General features: G+C 54.1%; 1 protein-coding gene across 1 annotated transcript in view; it reads right to left on the bottom strand.

Moving 5' to 3' along the window:
- The window catches only part of Muc2 (mucin 2, oligomeric mucus/gel-forming), a 32370-nt gene extending 10068 nt beyond the window's left edge, over positions 1–22302 (bottom strand). Inside the window, exons 1-29 of the mRNA XM_037209050.1 lie at positions 22217–22302; positions 21157–21418; positions 19938–20052; positions 19469–19559; positions 19265–19374; positions 18931–19141; positions 18618–18743; positions 18258–18375; positions 18036–18174; positions 17732–17842; positions 17575–17644; positions 17243–17380; positions 16968–17132; positions 16327–16421; positions 15979–16105; positions 15375–15630; positions 15108–15160; positions 14888–14988; positions 14355–14509; positions 13946–14084; positions 13182–13289; positions 12921–13100; positions 12565–12804; positions 11729–11885; positions 11372–11503; positions 10788–10935; positions 10167–10210; positions 9451–9729; positions 628–8064 (exon numbers count right to left, since the gene is read on the bottom strand). Of these exons, the coding sequence (XP_037064945.1) occupies positions 628–8064; positions 9451–9729; positions 10167–10210; positions 10788–10935; positions 11372–11503; positions 11729–11885; positions 12565–12804; positions 12921–13100; positions 13182–13289; positions 13946–14084; positions 14355–14509; positions 14888–14988; positions 15108–15160; positions 15375–15630; positions 15979–16105; positions 16327–16421; positions 16968–17132; positions 17243–17380; positions 17575–17644; positions 17732–17842; positions 18036–18174; positions 18258–18375; positions 18618–18743; positions 18931–19141; positions 19265–19374; positions 19469–19559; positions 19938–20052; positions 21157–21418; positions 22217–22292 (11383 nt within the window). The 5' untranslated portion in view covers positions 22293–22302. The remainder of the gene's footprint in view (positions 1–627; positions 8065–9450; positions 9730–10166; positions 10211–10787; positions 10936–11371; positions 11504–11728; positions 11886–12564; positions 12805–12920; positions 13101–13181; positions 13290–13945; positions 14085–14354; positions 14510–14887; positions 14989–15107; positions 15161–15374; positions 15631–15978; positions 16106–16326; positions 16422–16967; positions 17133–17242; positions 17381–17574; positions 17645–17731; positions 17843–18035; positions 18175–18257; positions 18376–18617; positions 18744–18930; positions 19142–19264; positions 19375–19468; positions 19560–19937; positions 20053–21156; positions 21419–22216) is intronic.
- Between the last annotated feature and the right edge of the window lie 321 nt (positions 22303–22623).

Genomic DNA, 22623 nt, shown 5'->3' on the forward strand with positions numbered 1-22623 from the left:
AAGAACAGTTACATTGTGGACCGATGGCACCATTCATCTCAGATGCTGCAGAGCTCAACCTGCAAGCCCCACCACAGAGAGAGAACAGCTGACTCAAAAAACCATGGGGAGGTGTCAAAGCCTTATATCCACTCACCAGGACTTGACATCACCATGCACACTGTGTGACTGTCACGCTACACACTGGACATCTGACAGTGCCAGACTAGCTACCCTCCAAGGCCTCTTGTGCCATGCCCAGACACAGAGTGGTCCTCTGCCTTACACCAGCCCTGGCCTGGTGCAGCCTAGACTTCCCTGGGAGAGCTTTCCCCATAGGGCCCCATCAGTGTTGGGCGACAAAGTTTATGCTGAAGTAGCTCTTTCTGAGGAAAGCCTATCTACAGAAAGACAGTGATCTTTGTTTCCAGCCAATTCATCACTCCCAGGGATCTGACTCAGGGGACAGAGAAGGCCCTCTTAGCCTGCCTCAAACCTTCCAGAAGACTAGCCTCCTTGGGCAAGAACATGGTCATGAAGCACGAAATGCTGACCCAAGGCTCGGATCTTGAGACCACAAAGCTTCCCTGACAAAAGGAAGCTATTCTAAGAGAGGAGGAAAATGGATGACTTTACATATGTGCTTACCAGGAGTTGTGGTAGGTCCTGGTGTTGATCCTGGAGGTGAAGAGGGTGTGCTGCCCACTGATGGAGTGATGAATGGTGATGTTGTTCCAGGTGACGATGCTGTGCTAGATGTTGCTATGGTAGTTACAGGGGTGCTTTGAACGGTGACGACCCCCTCCGAGGGTGGGGGAGAAGTGGACACAGTGGTCACAGGCGTTGATGGCTTGGTTGGAGGTTTGGAAGAAGTTGGTCCTGTAGTAGGTACTGTGTTTGTAGAAGTAAAGATCTCTTTGGTTGTGGTGGGTTTGGGGGTTGGGGTTTGACTAGTAGAAGATGTTGGGGTTGTGCTTTCAGTAGAGGTAGAGGGTGGAGTTGGGGTTTCTGAAGGGGTGGGAGATGGGGTTGGAGTCTCTGTGATTATGACAGTGGCTGTTGGGGTTGTGTAATGTGTGGTGGTAGTGGTGGTGGTAGTCAAAGTAGAGGATGAGGGTGGGATTGGTGTGGTAGTAGAGGCTGGAGTTGGTGTCCCTGGGATGGTAGAGGTTGGAGTTGGAGTCACTGTGGTAGTGGGGGTTGTACTAGGTGTCTGTGTGGTAGTAGATGTTGAGGTGGAAGTGCTCGTGTTGGGTGTTGGTGTTGTCGTCTGGGGAGTGGTAGATGTGGATGTTGAGGTCTCTGTGGTGGTCGGTGTTGGGGTTGGAGTCACAATGGTGGTGGGGTTTGGACTAGGTGTCCCAGTGGTGGTAGATGTTGGAATGGAGGTGCTTGGGGAGGGTGTTGGTGTTGTCGTCTGTGTGGTGGTAGATGTTGAGGTTGAAGTTTCTGTGGTGGTAGATGTTGGAGTTGGAATCACTGTGGTACTTGGGGTTGGACTTGGTGTCTGTGTAGTGGTAGATGTTGAGGTGGAGCTGCTTGGGGACGGTGTTGGTGTTGTGGTCTGTGTGGTGATAGATGTTTGAATGGAGGTGCTTGTGTGGGGTGTTGAAGTTGAGGTCTCTGTGGTGGTACCAGTTGGGGTTGGAGTCACTGTGGTGGTGGGGGTTATAATTGGTGTCTGTGTGGTGGTAGATGTTGAGGTGGAGGTGCTTGGGGAGGTTGTCAATGTTGTGGTCTCTGTGATAGTAGATGTGGAAGTTGAGGTCTCTGTGGTGGTCGGTGTTGGGGTTGGAGTCACTGTAGTAGAGGAGGTTGGACTAGGTGTCTCAGTGGTGGTAGATGTGGAAATGGAGGTGCTTGGCGAGGGTGTTGGTGTTGTGGTCTGGGTGGTGGTAGATGTTGAGGGTGAGGTCTCTGTGGTGGTAGCAGTAGGTGTAGGAGTCACTGTGGTGGTGGGGGTTGTGATTGGTGTCTGTGTGGTGGTAGATGTTGAGGTGGAGGTGCTTGGGGAGGGTGTTGGAGTTGTGGTCTGTGTGGTGGTAACTGTTGGAGTCATTGTGGTACTTGGTGTTGTGATTGGTGTCTGTGTGGTGGTAGATGTTGAGGTTGAAGTCTCTGTGGTGGTAGCAGTTGGGGTTGGAGTCACTGTGGTGGTGGGGGTTGTGATTGGTGTCTGTGTGGTGGTAGATGTTGAGGTGGAGGTGCTTGGGGAGGTTGTTGGTGTTGTGGTCTGTGTGGTGGTAGATGTTGCAGGTGAGGTCTCTGTGGTGGTACCAGTTGGGGTTGGAGTCACTGTAGTAGAGGGGGTTGGACTAGGTGTCCCAGTGGTGGTAGATGTTGGAGTGGAGGTGCTTGGCGAGGGTGTTGGTGTTGTGGTCTGGGTGGTGGTAGATGTTTGAATGGAGGTGCTTGTGTGGGGTGTTGAAGTTGAGGTCTCTGTGGTGGTACCAGTTGGGGTTGGAGTCACTGTGGTGGTGGGGGTTGTGATTGGTGTCTGTGTGGTGGTAGATGTTGAGGTGGAGGTGCTTGGGGAGGGTGTTGGTGTTGTGGTCTCTGTGATAGTAGATGTGGAAGTTGAGGTCTCTGTGGTGGTCGGTGTTGGGGTTGGAGTCACTGTAGTAGAGGGGGTTGGACTAGGTGTCCCAGTGGTGGTAGATGTTGAGGTGGAGGTGCTTGGGGAGGGTGTTGGTGTTGTGGTCTGTGTGGTGGTAGATGTTTGAATGGAGGTGCTTGTGTGGGGTGTTGAAGTTGAGGTCTCTGTGGTGGTACCAGTTGGGGTTGGAGTCACTGTGGTGGTGGGGGTTGTGATTGGTGTCTGTGTGGTGGTAGATGTTGAGGTGGAGGTGCTTGGGGAGGGTGTTGGTGTTGTGGTCTGTGTGGTGGTAGATGTTGCAGGTGAGGTCTCTGTGGTGGTAGGTGTTGGGGTTGGAGTCACTGTGGTGGTGGGGGTCGTAATTGGTGTCTGTGTGGTGGTAGATGTTGAGGTGGAGGTGCTTGGGGAGGTTGTTGGTGTTGTGGTCTCTGTGATAGTAGATGTGGAAGTTGAGGTCTCTGTGGTGGTCGGTGTTGGGGTTGGAGTCACTGTAGTAGAGGGGGTTGGACTAGGTGTCCCAGTGGTGGTAGATGTTGGAGTGGAGGTGCTTGTGGAGGGTGTTGGTGTTGTGGTCTGGGTGGTGGTAGATGTTGAGGGTGAGGTCTCTGTTGTGGTAGCAGTTGGTGTAGGAGTCACTGTGGTAGTGGGGGTTGTGATTGGTGTCTGTGTGGTGGTAGATATTGAGGTGGAGGTGCTTGGGGAGGGTGTTGGAGTTGTGGTCTGTGTGGTGGTAACTGTTGGAGTCATTGTGGTACTTGGTGTTGTGATTGGTGTCTGTGTGGTGGTAGATGTTGAGGTTGAAGTCTCTGTGGTGGTAGCAGTTGGGGTTGGAGTCACTGTGGTGGTGGGGGTTGTGATTGGTGTCTGTGTGGTGGTAGATGTTGAGGTGGGGATGCTTGGGGAGGGTGTTGGTGTTGTGGTCTCTGTGATAGTAGATGTGGAAGTTGAGGTCTCTGTGGTGGTAGGTGTTGGGGTTGGAGTCACTGTAGTAGAGGGGGTTGGACTAGGTGTCCCAGTGGTGGTAGATGTTGAGGTGGAGGTGCTTGGGGAGGGTGTTGGTGTTGTGATCTGTGTGGTGGTAGATGTTGAGGTTGAGGTCTCTGTGGTGGTAGCAGTTGGGGTTGGAGTCACTGTGGTAGTGGGGGTTGTAATTGGTGTCTGTGTGGTGGTAGATGTTGAGGTGGAGGTGCTTGGGGAGGGTGTTGGTGTTGTGGTCTCTGTGATAGTAGATGTGGAAGTTGAGGACTCTGTGGTGGTAGCAGTTGGGGTTGGAGTCACTGTGGTGGTGGGGGTTGTGATTGGTGTCTGTGTGGTGGTAGATGTTGAGGTGGGGATGCTTGGGGAGGTTGTTGGTGTTGTGGTCTCTGTGGTAGTAGATGTGGAAGTTGAGGTCTCTGTGGTGGTACCAGTTGGGGTTGGAGTCACTGTAGTAGAGGGGGTTGGACTAGGTGTCCCAGTGGTGGTAGATGTTGGAGTGGAGGTGCTTGGCGAGGGTGTTGGTGTTGTGGTCTGTGTGGTGGTAGATGTTTGAATGGAGGTGCTTGTGTGGGGTGTTGAAGTTGAGGTCTCTGTGGTGGTACCAGTTGGGGTTGGAGTCACTGTGGTGGTGGGGGTTGTGATTGGTGTCTGTGTGGTGGTAGATGTTGAGGTGGAGGTGCTTGGGGAGGTTGTTGGTGTTGTGGTCTGTGTGGTGGTAGATGTTGCAGGTGAGGTCTCTGTGGTGGTAGGTGTTGGGGTTGGAGTCACTGTGGTGGTGGGGGTTGTAATTGGTGTCTGTGTGGTGGTAGATGTTGAGGTGGAGGTGCTTGGGGAGGTTGTTGGTGTTGTGGTCTCTGTGATAGTAGATGTGGAAGTTGAGGTCTCTGTGGTGGTCGGTGTTGGGGTTGGAGTCACTGTAGTAGAGGGGGTTGGACTAGGTGTCCCAGTGGTGGTAGATGTTGGAGTAGAGGTGCTTGTGGAAGGTGTTGGTGTTGTGGTCTGGGTGGTGGTAGATGTTGAGGGTGAGGTCTCTGTCGTGGTAGCAGTTGGTGTAGGAGTCACTGTGGTAGTGGGGGTTGTGATTGGTGTCTGTGTGGTGGTAGATGTTGAGGTGGAGGTGCTTGTGTGGGGTGTTGGTGTTGTGGTCTGTGTGGTGGTAACTGTTGGAGTCATTGTGGTACTTGGTGTTGTGATTGGTGTCTGTGTGGTGGTAGATGTTGAGGTTGAAGTCTCTGTGGTGGTAGCAGTTGGGGTTGGAGTCACTGTGGTGGTGGGGGTTGTAATTGGTGTCTGTGTGGTGGTAGACGTTGAGGTGGGGGTGCTTGGGGAAGGTGTTGGTGTTGTGGTCTCTGTGATAGTAGATGTGGAAGTTGAGGTCTCTGTGGTGGTCGATGTTGGTGTTGGAGTCACTGTAGTAGAGGGGGTTGGACTAGGTGTCCCAGTGGTGGTAGATGTTGAGGTGGAGGTGCTTGGGGAGGGTGTTGGTGTTGTGATCTGTGTGGTGGTAGATGTTGAGGTTGAGGTCTCTGTGGTGGTAGCAGTTGGGGTTGGAGTCACTGTGGTAGTGGGGTTTGGACTAGGTGTCCCAGTGGTGGTAGATGTTGGAGTGGAGGTGCTTGGGGAGGGTGTTGGTGTTGTGGTCTGGGTGGTGGTAGATGTTGAGATTGAAGTCTCTGTGGTGGTAGCAGTTGGGGTTGGAGTCACTGTGGTAGTGGGGGTTGTGATTGGTGTCTGTGTGGTGGTAGATGTTGAGGTGGAGGTGCTTGGGGAAGGTGTTGGTGTTGTGGTCTCTGTGATAGTAGATGTGGAAGTTGAGGTCTCTGTGGTGGTCGGTGTTGGGGTTGGAGTCACTGTAGTAGAGGGGGTTGGACTAGGTGTCTCAGTGGTGGTAGATGTGGGAATGGAGGTGCTTGGCGAGGGTGTTGGTGTTGTGGTCTGGGTGGTGGTAGATGTTGAGGTTGAGGACTCTGTGGTGGTCCGTGGTGGTGTTGGAGTCACTGTAGAAGAGGGGGTTGTACTAGGTGTCCCAGTGGTGGTAGATGTTGAAGTGGAGGTGCTTGGGGAGGGTGTTGGTGTTGGGATCTGTGTGGTGGTAGATGTTGGAGTGGAGGTGCTTGGCGAGGGTGTTGGCATTGTGGTCTGGGTGGTGGTAGACGTTGAGGTCTCTGTGGTGGTAGCAGTTGGTGTAGGAGTCACTGTGGTAGTGGGTGTTGTGATTGGTGTCTGTGTGGTGGTAGATGTTGAGGTGGGGGTGCTTGTGTGGGGTGTTGGTGTTGTGGTCTGGGTGGTGGTAGATGTTGAAGGTGAGGTCTCTGTGGTGGTAGGTGTTGGGGTTGGACTCACTGTAGTAGAGGGGGTTGGACTAGGTGTCTGTGTGGTGGTAGATTTTGGGGTGGAGGTACTTGTGTGGGGTGTTGGTGTTGTGGTCTGTGTGGTAGTAGATGTTTGAATTGAGGTGCTTGTGTGGGGTGTTGATGTTGTTGTATGTGTGGTAGTAGATGTTGGAGTTGTGGTGCTTGTCTGGGGTGTTGGTGTTGTGGTCTGTGTAGTGGTAGATGTTGTGGTTGAGGTCTCTGTGGTGGTAGTAGTTGGGGTTGGAGTCACTGTGGTAGTGGGGGTTGTAATTGGTGTCTGTGTGGTGGTAGATGTTGAGGTGGAGGTACTTGGGGAGGGTGTTGGTGTTGTGGTCTGTGTGGTGGTAGATGTTGAGGTTGAGGTCTCTGTGGTGGTAGCTGTTGGAGTTGGAGTCATTGTGGTACTTGGTGTTGTGATTGGTGTCTGTGTGGTGGTAGATGTTGAGGTGGAGGTGCTTGGGGAGGTTGTTGGTGTTGTGGTCTGTGTAGTGGTAGATGTTGCAGGTGAGGTCTCTGTGGGGGTAGCAGTTGGGGTTGGAGTCACTGTAGTAGAGGGGGTTGGACTAGGTGTCCCAGTGGTGTTAGATGTTGGAGTAGAGGTGCTTGTGTGGGGTGTTGGTGTTGTGGTTTGGGTGGTGGTAGATGTTGAGGTTGAGGTCTCTGTGGTGGTAGCAGTTGGTGTTTGAGTCAATGTGGTGGTGGGAGTTGTAATTGGTGTCTGTGTGGTGGTAGATGTTGAGGTGGAGGTGCTTGTGTGGGGTGTTGGTGTTGTGGTCTGGGTGGTGGTAGATGTTGAAGGTGAGGTCTCTGTGGTGGTAGGTGTTGGGGTTGGACTCACTGTAGTAGAGGGGGTTGGACTAGGTGTCTGTGTGGTGGTAGATGTTGGGGTGGAGGTACTTGTGTGGGGTTTTGGTGTTGTGGTCTGTGTGGTAGTAGATGTTGGAATTGAGGTGCTTGTGTGGGGTGTTGGTGTTGTGGTCTGTGTGGTAGTAGATGTTGGAGTTGAGGTGCTTGTGTGGGGTGTTGGTGTTGTTGTATGTGTGGTGGTAGATGTTGGAGTTGAGGTGCTTGTGCGGGGTGTTGGTGTTGTGGTCTGTGTGGTAGATGTTGCAGTTGAGGTCTCTGTGGTGGTAGAAGGTGTGGTTGGAGTCACTGTGCTGGTAGATGTTGGGATAGAAGTCACTGTAGTGGTGGTTGAAGTTTGTGTGGTTGTTGTACATTCTATACTACAGCACTGAACATTGATTTCATAGTTGAGACACACACGCATTGGTATGATCCCTCCTATTTCCTGTTCTGCATTTCTGCACACTAGCCCAACTTTTTTGTCACAAATCACTTTCTGTCCTAGCTGATCAAGTGGTTTGTTGGAATACATCACAGCTCTGCAGGAGATGTTGTCTACTCTCCAGCCTGGTTCACAGGCATCTCCAATCAGTTCAAAATCTCCACTTTCTATATCATGGGTGGGTTTGCCAGAATCTTTCCAGCCTGTCCACTTGCAATCTTCAATGCATGTAGTGGGTTCTGGTGTGGTGGTGAATGTGGTAGGCAAGGTTGATGAAATGGTGCTTGGTGATGTGGTTGGTGAAGTTGTTACAGAGGTGGTTGGTGAACTGCTAGGAGAGGTGGTAGATGAGATGGTTGGTGTAGTGGTCAGGGAAGTGGTTGGTGAAATGATTGATGTAGTGGTCGGCAAGCTTGTTGGTGATGTGGAAGTTGAGGTACTTGGTGAAACTGTTGAAGTGATAGGTGAGGATGTTGGTGAAGTAGTAGATGAAGTGAGTGGGGAAGTTGTAGGTAAGGTGGTTGGGGAAGAGGTAGATAGAGTTGTTGGTGAAGTTGTAGGTGAGGTGGTTGGAGTAGTACAGTACTCCCTTGGATAGCAACAGTAGACTCGTATCTCATAGTCATAGCAACGTCCAAATACTCCGTCTCCGTTTCCATACTGGTCTTCATTATGGCAAATGAACCCAACTGAGGCATTACACTGTACCTTCTGGCCCAGCTGCTCCCAGCTGAGTTTGGGCTCTGTGGCTGACCTGCATTGAATGTCCTTAGGAGCACTACAGACGCTGTCGAAGGTCTCTCGATCACCATCATTGCTATCGCTAGGACTGTTGTTGTTGATCCAGTCAGACCAGTAGCAGCATGGTACTAGGGAAGCAAAATTACATATAAGCCATTCATGCTCGAGAGAGGCTAAGGTGATTGAGTCCTCAGTGACTTCCTCAGCCGCCCCACAGATACACTTGCCCACCCCATCACCACCAAGGGACCATGTTTATAGGGTCAGAGATCAGAATAGACTCATTTCCACCTTTTTGCAGCTGAAAGACTGTGGCCCAGAGAGAAGGGACCATCCAAAGCCATGTCTAGGTGGGACACATCCTGGTTTTAGAGCTCCAGCTCAGTACCCCTTCTTTGGCAATGTTGTGAGAGAGAAAAAAAGACCAACAAGGGGGTCTTCCCTAGGAATAATGTGGAAGGGGCTTTGTCTATTCCTGACCAAGAACACACTCATCCACACAGGCCAGATCCCTCCTCTGTGTCCATGGACTTGACAAACAGTGAGCAAATCCACCTGTGATCCACAGGGAGATAAGTGCAGCCTGCCCTCACTTCTGCTTCTGAAGGAAGCCTGGGAGGAATTTGGAAATTTTTTCTCTTCTTGGCCCTACCTATCATAGAAAAGTATTGTAATGTCACTTACTAGGCATTGTGGATGTAGCTTCAATCAATGAAAAAAGAAGGATATTACTGCACAGTTTAAGTATTTTTAAAAAAAAATGGTCTTGCTACCCAGCCCTAGCCAGCCTGGAACTCTCTACATAGACCATAGGCCTCAAACTTATGGCAATCATCCTGCTTCTGCCTCCCAGGTGCTGGTTGTAAGTGAGCATCACCATGCTTAGCCTGCATTGTATGTGTGTGTGAACATCTGTGTGTGTGCATGTTTGTGTGTGTATGTGTGTTTGCAGATGTGAACATGTATATATGTGAATGCAGAGGCCAGAGGACAATCTCCAGTGTCATCCTCAAGAATGCCATCTACTTCCTTTCAGACAAGGTCTCCCACTGGCCTAGAACTTGGCAATTAAATTATACTGACTTGCCAGTGAGTCCCAAGAATCTTGCTCTCCCCATGTCCCCAACAATGGGATTACAAATGTGTACCCCCAAGTCTTGCATTTTTACAAGGGCTTTGGGGATCAAATCCATGTCCCCATGTTTGTGAAGCAAGTGTTTTGTCAACTGAGCCCCAAGCCCAGCCCAGGTCCCCAAAATTACAGGTGTTCTCTCCTGTGTCTGTCATACCCCTGACAGTTCACTCATCATAGATATGGTGTGAACTGGAACAAATGCAGAGCAATGTAAGGACATCCTCCTCCAATGTCCTGAGTTCAGAGAAATGTCAATGCCACCTAAGTTCCCAGTTGGTTTGCTGAATGGAGGCTGAATACACAGACCTGGCTCTGGCTCCCAGAATAAGAAACCATGCTGGATTCTCAAGAAAACAAAAATCCCCAGAATAAGCCTCACCTTCAGTAGTGGTCATCGTGACTGTGGTAGTGGCAGTGGCGGTACTGGCAGTGGCAGTGGGGGTACTGGCGGTGGCAGTGGGGGTACTGGCAGTGATGGTGGTTGTGGTGGTGGTGGTGGAGATGGGGGTAGGGGTGGAGATTGTGGTGAAGCTTGTCAGGGTGGATGGGGGTGGCGTGGAAGAGACACAAATATTGAAGTGTTTCTCCACTGTCCCATTGGGGCCGCAGAACTCCCAGTAGCAGAAGATACCATCCTGGGTCTGGTTAAGAATCTTCCCTGCACAGAGGGTATGGGATCATTAAATCAACAAGAAAGACAGACTTTCAAGGCTTCCCCAATTTATCACAGGTGAGGGAAGAATGGTATACATTCCAGCAGGACTGCCTCCCCAGAACCTCTCGCTTTGAAGAAGGAGCCTCATTGAAACCCAGAGGCGATGAGCCCAGAACCCAGGTGAGAGATGCACTAGAAATTCCCCATAGGGTACCACTCCCATTGGGGAAAGGAAACAAAGATGTGTAGTGTGGGCCTCTCAGGCTTGCTGTACAGCTCAGCAAGTTGGGGCTGGAAAGGACCTGGGCAACCAAGACACAGAGCCCAGGAGGAAACCAATCCCTACCCGAGGCCAGGTCCCATGTACAAGAAGCCCACAGGCTTCCTGGGTTGGGACCTTGAACCCTCCACCTCCAGGACCCCAGCAGAGGGCAGCTTACCTTCGTCTGGATAGCAGATGATTTCTGAGGTGTTGGTGCATATACTGCAAAGCAAGTATAGATGCTACAGGTCCCCCCATACTTCCCTGCTCACAGACACCCCATGCCCATCTCCCTGTGCTCTGACCCAAAGCCCCAGAGTACTTCCCCAAACACAAGCTACAAAGAAACCCCACCCATTGGGTTCTAAATATGGCCAGCCAGATGAGGTGACGCAAGCTAAGAAAAGCCGGGCCAAGAGGATGGGGTGAGATCAAAAGGCCTCCATAACCCCAAGAACAGGAACTAGCACCTCTGTATCCTAGCTCCTATGATATGTGTACAAGTGTGACTGGGTATGCAACTGGGTGTGGCTGTGTCCATGTATGTAAGCACATTGAATGGGCTGTGCACGCATGTGAGTGTGGCTATGAGTCATATATGTGTGCTTGCATGTACATATGCACCTGACCAGAGTGACCACATTTCCCATTTCCATGTGTCTGAACATGGTGTGTGTGTGTGTGTGTGTGTGTGTGTGTGTGTGTGTGTGCGCGCGCGTGCGTGCGTGCGTGCGTGCGTGCGTGTGTGTGTGTGTGTGTGCCAACCTTTCCCAGACCCTGTGCAATGTAGGCTCAGTACCAAGACTTGCAGATCTCCTCAGTGGGAACAGATGCATTGGGTGGGTAGCGAGTGTCCTCAATATAGCAGCCACACTTGTCCTCAGTCACACATCTCTTCAGGTCCTCATCATAGATGGGCCTGTCCTTAGGGCACCGAGGGTAGCAACCTAGTGGGTATAGGAAATGGGGCTCAGACCACCACAGAGGACACCCCCTGTACAACCCCTGTACATCCCCTGCTCCGCCAGACCTTCCTCATCAGCCCCACCCCATGCGGTGTTTTGCTTGGAGATGTTCATCTATGAAGACCAAGAGTCAGAAGACAGGGTTTGTGTCTCCCCTGCCATTAGGGTGTTCTGCTCCGTGGTTCCCACCCATGAGTTAGCGTGCTCCTCTGACACCTCTTCAGGAGCCAGGGCCTTAGCTGGGGGCCATGGACCCAGTTCAGTGAACAGACTGCAGCGAAACGAACCTTGTTCCCAAGCCTCTTAGCCCTTGGGCACCTCTCAAACATCCCCGTGTGTCTCCAGCTAATGGCAGCCCTCAGCCCGACAGGGGCCTACCCCTTGGTGACTCCCTCCCTGAAGGGCCCTGCCGGCTCACCCTCCAGGTAGGACACAGAGATGTTAGAGTGGATGCCATTGATGGTCCTACAGGTCTCAAAGGTGCGGTTCCCACATGGTTCGTAGTGCCATTCACACTCATCTGGGGGGTTGTAGTAATCACAGAATACAGCTAGAGGGAGAGAGGATGGGGACACGGTCAGGCTTGGGAGCATCCAAGGGGGTACCCAAGTGAGCCAGCATCAGGGGATGTGAGCGAGACCGGGTCCAGTCAGCTCCTACCAACGCGAGTCTCACTCTGCCCCAAGAAAGGATGCCTGGGGACAAGTATGGGATGAGTGACATTCAGTCATGACTCGGGAGGGGAAGGAAGATGCCGCCTGCCATGGGTACTCACGGCACAGGTCCGGCGTCCTCCAGAACACACAGGCCTCTGCCTTGGTGCACTCCTGAGCGTAGGAGGCCACAGCAGAGCAGAAACACTCACAGTCACCCCCTGTGTCACAGGAGCAGGAGTCATGCACACAGGCCTCATAGAAGACCGTGGGGTCCACCTAGGAAGAAGACTTCAATGTGCCTCGGCCCGCACTGCCCTTAGAGAGCCTGGAACGCAGGACACTGAAGCTGGCCCAGGGCCCCAGAGTAGCTGATGGAGGGAGGGCACTCACCTTCAGGCCACCCTGGCCAACAGATCTGTCACCTATCCCCTGAGTGCCTCAAGATGGCAATCCTAAAACTGCCCCCCCCCCCGCTATCTTCTAGGCACTAACAAAATAAGTCATGTCTCTCCCTCCCTGATGAGCATGTAGTCAGGGCAAAGGAGGTCAGAGTCTACCCAGGAATCGCAGAGAGAAAAGTTGATCATCTAATTACCGACTTCTTACCAAGTGTACAGAATTGAAGAACAAATGCCCCATGGTGGTACAGCAATGTACCTCCAAGTATCCTAAGCCTACACCGAGAGGCCAGGAGCCCGAAAAACAAATACAGCAAGACTAATAGGCCACACCCCTCTCATGGCCACAGTCGTGCTCACCAATCTCTTTCAGTGGCCCCAACCATGGCCGTGACCACAAACACAACACACTTACAGTGGGACTCAGCCCTTTGTCCATGCCCACAGTCGGCACACATCTGTGCCCCTGCCCACACTTGTTTGCGCATGCCCAAGGTCCACCCATACCTGTGCCCCTGCTCACCCTTGGGGCCCTCCCGTGCCTGCAGCCATCCTACCTTGCTGTGACACCCTTTGAATACACCACTCTTGATAATGCTACACTGCTTCTCTGCCCAGGAGCGACGATGTGGGTTCAGGCTGCAGGGGTCTGGAGTGTGGGTCACATCTGGGCACGTGGAAGCTTCCTTCCAACTATTCCCAAAGTCCAGCTCACTGGTCACCACCATGTGGTCCCGAGTGGTGAAGTCATTTTTGGTCTGGTCATCAAAGTTCCCACACAGACCACATACAGTGCCCTGCAGGAAGAAAGACGAGTCTCCAGTTTGAGAAGTTCTTGAGGTAAGTGAGAGCAACATCCACAGGGTCTATGCTTGGGGTAGCCCAGGACATGGCTGGCATCTTGGTGGCCCACCTTGTAAGAAGGGGCCAGTTTGATGAAGATGGTGGTCCTCTTGTCCCAGATAACGATAATGCCAGAGCTGGCCTCCACCACCAGGTACAGGCCCACTTCCCGTGTGATGAAGGGCACATGGTGCCCCTCCTCCAACTGCTTTATGACGCGATGTTTATCCACCAACTTCAGCTCTGTTCCCTATCCAGAGAAAAAGATGGTCACTGACTGTGTCCAAGGGTTCCCAAGAGATCTCCTGTCCCAGGAACCAGCAGCACTCACCCCTATAAAGATCTTTATGGCCTTGGAGCAGGTAACACCTGTGGTGCCACAGGGGACGTTCTCCGTGATAATGCTGAAGGAGCCGGTAGAGTTCTGGCCACAGTAGTCCTGGGGTCCAGAAAGATGGCGTCAGCCAAGGAAGCTAGGACACAGGTGCCTACCCCAGCTGGCAAGGCAAACCCACCCATCTGAGTAGAAAATGCTCTGCCTTTCCCCATCCAGGATTCAGGGCCCTGACTCAAATCTCACGCAGCCAGATCTTCTGTTGTCTGGGAATAATGATGCCATACAAGTGGGGGCTGGAGAGATGGCTCAGAGGTTAAGAGAACTGACTGCTCTTCCAGAGGTCCTGAGTTCAATTCCCAGCACCCACATGGTGGCTCACAACCATCTGTAATGAGATCTGGTGCCCTCTTCTGGCCTGCAGTCACACATGCTGTATACATAATAAATCTTTTTTTAAAAAGGCACAGGGATAGTAGCTGGGCCTGTCTACACAGAGAGAGAAACAGACAGACAGACAGACAGACAGATAGACAGAGAGGAGAGACAGAGAGTGCAGGCTTTCCCAACACCCCCCATGCCCATGCATGGGTAGGGCACTGGAGGGAGGAGAGGGTTTACCACATCCTCTCTATTCATTGCTGGGAGCCAGATCCTGGCAGTATGGTTTCCAGGGTGAGGAAGGGTTAGCCCTTCCCACCTCAAGGACCCTCTTCCATATCTCAGGGCAGACCCCTTCCTGGAGAGGTTCACAGTCGCACCTGGACAGCCACATAGGAGCAGTGTCCGTCAAAGTCATAGTGCTTTCCATCGAAGGTGATGTAGTGGCCACTGCCATAGATAGAGCAGGTGCTGTGGCATGCATACCGGGTGCACTCCCATCGTCCTTTCTGGCAGGTACTGAGGAGAAAGGTAGAGGAGCCTGATGAGGCCTGAGGCCAAGACTCCCACCTGCCCTCGGAGAGCAACCGAGGCAAGGTCCTGGACACCATGGCAATAGCTCCTGAGGCAGCCCATATAGGAAATCTACAAGCACCTATACTGGCCTAAAAGTAACCTCTAGGGCAAAGGGCAGACACAAGACTTGCTCTGTTAACAGAGTGGGGACCTTCTTGTATCCCCACAAAACCAGCCCAGCCCCTTCAATGCATCCTGACTGGGCCAGCTCACCAGGTGTTGTTACAGTCCAGTTTGATGCTCTTCCCAGGATTGTATAGGTCTTTGTTATGGATGCAAGGACACTCCTCCTCCTTCACACAGTCACCACGGCCATCATCCAGCAGCCCATCGGGACACACACAGCCACTGATGCACTCTGTGTGGTACTGGAATAAGAAAAAGGGCTCAAATGAGGCCCAGGCCCTCCTTTGAGGGGTCAAGTGCCCACACGAGAAGATCTAACAGTGTCCTGGACCCCCAACTCCTTCTCCTCTCTCCTAAAACCCCTCCCTTCAAGCTCATCCTGGTCAGGGAGACCAGGTAGGGTTGCTGATCAAGGCCCCTAGACTGACTCCCGCATTGCCGTAGGCTGCCACTTCTCTTCCAGGGTCACAGGGAGTATCCACAGACCCAGGTGTTTATAAGACTCGGGCCCCAGCCCAGTGAACTGGCAGCGTGGGAGTCTGCCCTAGTCCATACAATGGACTCAGGCATCCAGCATGCCCCCAACCAGCCCAGCCACAGCAGCCCTCCCTGGCACTCACATAACCAGCCACCAGTGTCTGGCAGCTGGTGGCGCGGGGTTTCCGGGTGGCCAGGGCAGTCAAATTGTTGCAATCCACAAGGATTTTGGGGGCCTGACAGCCTGTGGGGTCAAGAAGTCTGTCTTAGCTCAAGATGAATGCAGGGTACCAGGTAAGAAGGGAAGGGAAACAAGACTCCAACGACTGGCGGCCATACATGGGCAGCATCCGTAAAACTTACTGTGGCCGATCAGTTTGACCTGAGAGCACTGCAGCCTCCCGTTCCGGCAAATGCTATGAGAGAGAAGTGGGACAGGATGACTAGGGTCCCCACACAGGACGTATGCCAGCCAGGCCACTCTCAGAATCTCACCCCAGGCACCTCTGCACCATTTGAGAGCCTCAGGAGGTCCCGCTTAGAGTCTCTCATTTTTGCACTTGGGGTAGAGATTCAAGAGCAGCCCCCTCCCCGACTCTCTGGGCCCCTTGCTGAGTCCAGGGCACTCACCAGCGCTCCTCTTGCCTCAGGATCACATCTCCTGCCTCCAGGTAAAGACCATGGTGGTAGCAGGAACACTTAGCCAAGGGCACACAGCGGCCCTTCTCATCCATGAAGGTATGGTCAGGGCAGCCACAGCCTTCCACAGGTGCAAATCCCTTGAGGCAGTGGGTGTCACCCTCTGAGAGCGAGCGGCAGGTCTGCTGGCAAGTGGTCAGGTTGTACAGGAAGATCTGTGAGCTGGGGCAAGCATGCAGGTCTTTGTCTGCGGAGGAAACCACAGGAGTGAGGGGCAATGGCACTGGACTCCAACTACTGTCCCTGTCGGCTGTCCCTGAGCTTCTCCCTCCACCAGGACCACAGATGGAGGGCAGCCACCCTGGGAACCCCTCCCAGGCTCCTGAACTCAGCTGCCACAGCTGTGGCCATCCCATAGCCCATCTCTGCAGAGCCTAAAAGGTCAGGAAAATCTGCTGCTTCTGGCAGATGCTGGGAGGCAGCTACAAGGAGCTGGCCCCTCTCTCTCTGGACTGACTATTCTCAGGGCTCCCAGCCCCAGCCCAGGGAGAGCTGGATCACCATCCTAGGAAGCAGCCAGTGGGGAAGTACTCACTGCAGACACGCTCACGCCAGCCCCACAGCATGACACCCTTGGCGGCACAGGCACGGGCGTAGGAAGACAGAGCCGCGCACATGCAGTCCTCGTTGTTCTGACAGTTGCACGTGTCATATTTGCACCTCTAGAAGGTGAACAAAGGACCAGTGAGGTGAGGAGGCCAGGCCCATGGCCCCAGCACCCTGTGCACTCAAGTGAACACACGCGTGCGCACACATACCACCACTCAGGCACACACGCATACCCAGCCACTCCCAGGCTCAGCCAGGTGGCCCGAGCACACTTTGCTGGCTCTGGGGACGCTGCATGCAGCATTGAGTATGTAAGGTTGGGGGATGACCTCACCTTGTAGTATTCAGTGGGATCCACAGCCAAGTGGCACCTGGCAAAAGGCGTCTCCGACCTCTTCAGCAGGGAACACCAGTGCTCAGCATAATTGGCTGGGGGAGTGGGTCAGAACCTTAGCATGGCCAGGCTCCCTTCACATACCCTGAGCCTAAAATTCTGATCACCCAGGATGGAGGTGACATGGTCTCCTGTGTGACCAAAGCCAGATCCCTTCCTCCCTCTCGTCATTAAGTCCAGGCAGCTATGAGCAAAATGAGACCTTTTTACCTAACACCCACCACCTCCCTTTCTCAACCCCACAGGGCTAGAAATCTTCAAACATGATTGAGAAGTGGGTAGGAGGGCATGTCGTCCTAGCACTAGGCCAAGCCTGGATGACAGCCACCGCCCAACAGGTAGACTGACCAACCCATCTATTTTGTCATTTGGAAAGCTGCCACCATGAGGCCACTATAAACTAACTGAACAGCAGGTGAATGTGCAGTTCCCCAGCACCATGGACCATGTGACCTCCACCCACCCCTCTACCCACACACTGTGTCCTCATCAGAAGCCCCATCTGCTCTGAGGCGGTACTGGCCAGGACTGTGTGTCCTAGACAAACCGGTGGACGGCGGCCAGCTTCCCCTGAGCCTCACCGCTCTCAATGTTGAGGGAACAGGGGTCATCTAGCCAGTCTAGCTTGTCATGGCAACTTGATTGGGCCTTCCAGGTGTTGGCGAAGCCGGCACCCGTGGCCTCCACCAGCCCACCAGACGTCATGAAGTCATCACTTTCCAGGCCGTTGAAGTTCCCACAGAGACCTAAAGGGCCAGAACAGGATTAGGAAAGATGGGGGTTGAGGGGTGGGGTCTTGGGGGCAGCAGGACCCTCATGGGGCTTTTTCAGGGACAAGACAGAAGAGACCACTCACCCTGCACCTGTCCCTGGGCAGCCTGGTCCAGAGTCACAAAAAGCTGCATGACTGGGACCAGCTGAACCTGTAGCCGCAGCCCGAACACCGTGTTCACAACAATGTGGTAGGAGGAGGGTTGGAAGATGGAGAAGCTCGCTGCAAAACAAGACCACGGTGAAAGGCAGCAGGGCTCCTGGGTTCCACCTTACTGTTGGGTGGCATCCCATCCCCCTACCACCAGCAGGGACCCAAGGATAGAGCCTGCCGGAGGCCCAGCCTCCTAGGCTGTCCAAAGCCCAGCTGGCTCTGTTGCCCCGCAGCAGTTCAGGACCCCTCCCTGAGCCACTCACCTGCCACATGGGGCAGGGTCACCTCCAGCTCGTTGAGTAACACGCTGCCACCTGATTTGAAGGCCACCACCTGCAAGAAATGTCACAGGTGCATAGAGCAGAGAGGGCCTGCGTGCAGGACCCAGGCATGCTGGGAAGGGAGAGAGGACTGACTCACGTTCTTCTTGTTGTCAGTCAGCAGCACCACAGTCTTCAGGCAGGTCTGCTTGTCTGTAGAGCCGCAGGGGGCCAGCTCACCCAGGAGGGCATAGGAGTCATTGTGGCTGCCCTGAATGGGGAAGGGTGGTACAATCACTGAGGATCCAGCAGCCTCCTGCAGCCTAGACCCACTACTTTTCATCCTGTTTCTAAGAGCAGCACCACCCACCACCCCAGGGACAGCCTTCTCCAGAACCTGTCTTTCCTCCTTCCCCAGAAGACAGAGGGCCCCCAGCTCCATCCAGGTAGACTGGCCTGCCTACCTTGGTCAGGACATAGTAGCAGTCCCCATGAAAGGTAAACTTTTTTCCATCAAAGGTGGTGATGTGGGAGCCACCTTCCAGGGCACAGGTCTCAGGGCAAGGCAGGTCTTCACACACCCAGCGACCAGCATTGCAGACACTGCCGGGAAGCAGGGCCACAAGGTCAAGACTCAGTGACACCCCAGCCTGTCTGACCCCCAAGCTCTATGCTCTGAGACTTACCACTGCTCACAGTCATTGGTAATCTCCTGGCCTGGCATATAGAGGTGCCCATGCAGCTTGCAGTGGCACTGGCTCACAGGGACACAGCCACTGCCCGTGATGTCATCATATACAGTGCCTGGGGTAGCCGGAGATGTAAACTTACCCCGGAAGCCTTAGGAAGGGCCAGTTTCCCCCAAGGAGAGTCTGCCAGCCAAACCTCCACCCACAGACATCAGGACCCCTGCTCTGTCAATGGAGATGTTCATCTCCCAGCCCTTAGGGTTCTTGGGAGGTTCCCATCCGCCCTCAGGGTTCTCCCACCCCTCCCTGCCTGCTCCCCACCCAGTCTCCGGGACAAGGATCTTCCAGAGCATGTACCTTCTGGGCAGAAACAGCCATCCATGTAGTGCTCCTCGCACAAGCTGCTGACCTCCAGATGTGAGCAGGTATCCACGCAGGGAGAGCTGCTCTCCAGGTACACCATGTTACCAGGGCACTTCTTGGCTAGAAGCAAAGTCAGCTCCATCAATCCACAAATAAGGAGCTAACAGAGGGTCAAGGCCACTGGCAGATAGTGCCTGGGTGTTTGGCACAGACACAGCTCCCACGGGGTCTCCTTAAACCCAGGGACACTGACACTGAGCACCATGTGGGTGGCCCCGGGGTACCGCAGGGGTCGCCAGCTACTTACGGCAGAGTGAGGCAGTCCTCCAGTTCTCAGGTCGGCCGCCTGCGTGGGAGCACTGGCGGGAGAACTCAGCAAGGGTGCTGCACTCGCAGGCGCCGCCCTGAGGACACTGGCAGCGGTCCTGCATGCAGGCGCGCACATACAACTCCACGGGCACCCGGGCCTGGCAGTCCTCGAAGGCTGTGGAGGTCAGCAGCCTCTCACACTCAGCTCGCTGAAGACAAGGACATAGACATGAAGCCCTGTTCACACCTCCCCTTAGAGCCTAGGGATTCCCAACAAAGGCCAGCAAGTGCAGGTTTTCCTGAGAGCCTGGGGTTCCCCAGCAGTGACTCACGTGCTCAGAGCAGGACTCTGGCTCTTGCTCCACCGCGGGGTCCTCACATTCAACCTCAGGCTTGTTGATCTTCTGCATGTTCCCAAACTCAATGGCACTGTATTGTATGCCTAGGAATGCAGCTGGTCAGCAGTGGTCCTCGGGAGCCGGGAGCCTACAGCCACACCCCTGTCTTCCTCTCCACAAGCCCAGCTTACCACTCACCTTCACTGAGGAACTCATTATAGGTTTGCATGCCATTGAAGTCCCCACAGAGGCCACAGGTGTGGTTCTGGAACCGGCTGTCCAGCTCTAGCTGTTGAGAGGGAAGGGAGGGCAGGTGAGCAGACCTCAGGACCCAGCACAGCTTCCAGAGCCCCTACGTCTAGGCAGCTTCTCCAAGAAGGCCAGGCAGGAGGAGGGCAGGAATCATCCACCAGGAAGGGTCCTTCAGGGTGGGGTCCCAAAATGCAGTCTGGGAGACAGACCATTCATTGCACAGAGAGCCCCTCCCAGGCCAGACCAAAGAAGACCCTAGTACCAATCACTGTCTCCAGCAGCCTTCTCCACCACAAAGGATCCTACTCGAACTGTGAGGTGTGGATCCCCCAATCCTGCCCTTCTATGGATCCACCAGGCCTTTGGCCAGATAAAGGAGCCCCACCACCTCAGAACCCAGGATGCTGGCGCCCACCATGAGTGCGTCTTCCCGGTTCCACATGAGGGAGAGGCCAGCACGGGAGTAGATCTTGGTGTAGGCATCATTCTTCTCAATGAGGAGCCCGGAGCTGTAGTGCGGGGTGCTGACCCTGTGGGGACCACTGTGGGGTCACTCACCAACCCAGCATCTCAGAACCCACCCACTTGTCTTCCTGAGGGTTCTGCTGCCCACATGGTGCTGAGGGCATTATCTGGGTGAAGACCTAGCCTGGTTCCTTACTTGGTCAGTATGTTCTCATCTGGGGCCGCAAGCAGACTTAGCCAAGCTCCAGGAGGAGGCCAGAGAGCTGGGCAGAGGCCTGGGCAATGGTCAGAGAGCCCTTGTCCTGGGCTAGGTGGATTTCCTTGGGGCAGGGCCAGGCCCTTCTGTCTATTTTCCTTCCCACAACCTCTTGAGTCCAGGACAGAGGCCCTTCTCAGGAGCCCTAAAGGCAGTGGGTCTGGGATATGTTGGGGACTGAGTCCCCAACCCTCTCCAGGCCCTTTGTTCAGAGGTATTTGCTCATAAAATCTGCCAGGGTGGGACACTCAACCTCTGCCCAGACCATGACCCAGAGCTGTCCTTATACCAGGACCCCATCCTACTCGTGTACTGGCCTGGAACTGCCACACCTCAGCCCCTGAGCCTCTATCCCTAGGGACCTCTGCCATACCCAACCCACTCATGACAGCATGGTCCTGCTAGCAGACCAGGCAAGGCAAGGGAACACTAGGAGAGCCCCATGCAGGACACAGACACCCCTGAAACAGGAAAAGAGCAAATCCCCAGTGGGGTGAACCTGCAAGACAGGAATGCATTTAAGAGGGGGCATTGTTACTGAGACAATGCCGGGGAACAATGGGGCCGGGCGAGCAGCCTCTCCCTTCTGAGCTTCTGCAACCTTAGCCTGGGGGACCTGTAGCTCTGGCGGCCACTCTTCGATCCCACATGGCCCCCCAGGGGAAGTCCGCAAGGGACTCACATGTTACCTAAGACCCCTGGTCTACAGAGGGGACTCATCAGTGTTTGTTGAGTGAATCCATGGCCTAGCTCAAACCTCAAAGCACTCCTATTAGCCCTGTGCCAGAGCAGGAGAGGGTATCCTGGAGGCTGGCTAGTTTATACAAAATGTTCAGGGGCAAACTTGCTCCAAGGAGCCAGAAGCCTCCCCCTGGCTGCTGGGACATGGGAGGCAGATATTAATCCCACTCACATGGCCCCATTCACCACTGCCAGCTTGTGGGTGAGGTAGATGGTGTCGTCCTTAATGGTAATTAGGATGGACTCTATCCGGGGGTGACCCCCAGCCGGGTCCAAGCCCCGCTTCAGGTGCACAGCAAATTCCTTGTAGGAGTCTCGACAGTCGGAAGCAAAGTTGTAATCACAGAGGCCGGGGAATCGAAAGACATCACCGTCAAAGGTTTTGTAGTGGAAGTCGCCCCAGGTGCTGCAGACATGGTTTCGGGTTCTGGCTTCTGGGAGAGCAGTGGGGACACAAGGTGAGACACCCACGTCTCAGGAGGCCTTCCTGAGCCCATTCTCCAAGTTAACCCCAGAGGTCCCTCCAAGGGTACCCATCTGGGGCTCCAGACCAAGGTTTCTGGCCGAGATGGTACCCCCTCCATAAGCAGTCTCTGCTAAATATTGGTCACCCTTCTGCAGAGACTCTCAGACAAGCACTAGTTAGCGTGGAATGCAAGCAGGGAGTAAGGCCGAGGGTCTTCAGGCAATCTGGTCACTCTGCCCGCCTGGCCAGAGTACATCTACTTGTCACTGCCCAATCCCCCTCAACCGATGCTGATTCTCCAGTCAGCCCCCCTCTAGCCACCCCTCACCCAGCAAGAGGCTGGGCTGTGTCCCTCAGTCTTTAAGAGTCCCCACTGGGACATCCCCCATCCATAGCTTTGTCCTGATGGGACAGAAGTTTCCCATGTGGACACGCAGCCCATTCTCCAGAGGCACTATCTTGCCGAAGATCCCCCATATCTGGAACTGTCCTAAATTTGGCTTCTCCTAGACATGCAAAGCTTCCCCCCACTCCCATGGACAATGGTCACTCAAGGGATTCCAGCTTCTCATCCACCTGGTGCAGGACCCTCAGCTTTCAACCTCAGAATAATGGTGAGAGACCTAAGACCCCAGTCCAACTGGAGTGGCTGGCTGGGGACCCCCTCCTATACCAGGCATCCCTTACTAACTGCTCTGGGCTTCCTAGCCTCCCCACCCTCGGGGTGCTCTGTCTAGTCTCTTGCCCAGATCACCCAGCCCCTTACCTCTTTGGAGCTCCGAGGCCCTGGCTAAGGCCAGGACTAGGCACACAGCCACCAGGCGAGCTAGTGGCAGCCCCATGGTGGCTCAGGAGGGTGGCACAGGAGAGCATCCCAGGGCAGGGGTCCAGGACTTATATGCCTAGCAGGCATCTGAGGGCGGGAGGACAAGGGAGGTGCAAAGGGTGGGTGGGGCATTTGCCGAGTTATCAGGAAAACAGCTGTAGGGGCTCCATGGGTCCCCAGTGAGGAAATATTGATTCAGGTTATCTGAGTTTATCTTTATATGACTCCCTGGGTAAACTTGGCCTTCCTCAGGATGTCACAGCCTCAATTATCCCAATGCCAGCACACACCCCAGGTGAACTCCATTCCTTCAAGTTTCAAGCCAGGGCAATCTCAGGTTGGGAGAG

Source organism: Peromyscus leucopus, chromosome 1 (genome assembly GCF_004664715.2).
Source record: "Peromyscus leucopus breed LL Stock chromosome 1, UCI_PerLeu_2.1, whole genome shotgun sequence".
NCBI lineage: Eukaryota > Metazoa > Chordata > Mammalia > Rodentia > Cricetidae > Peromyscus > Peromyscus leucopus.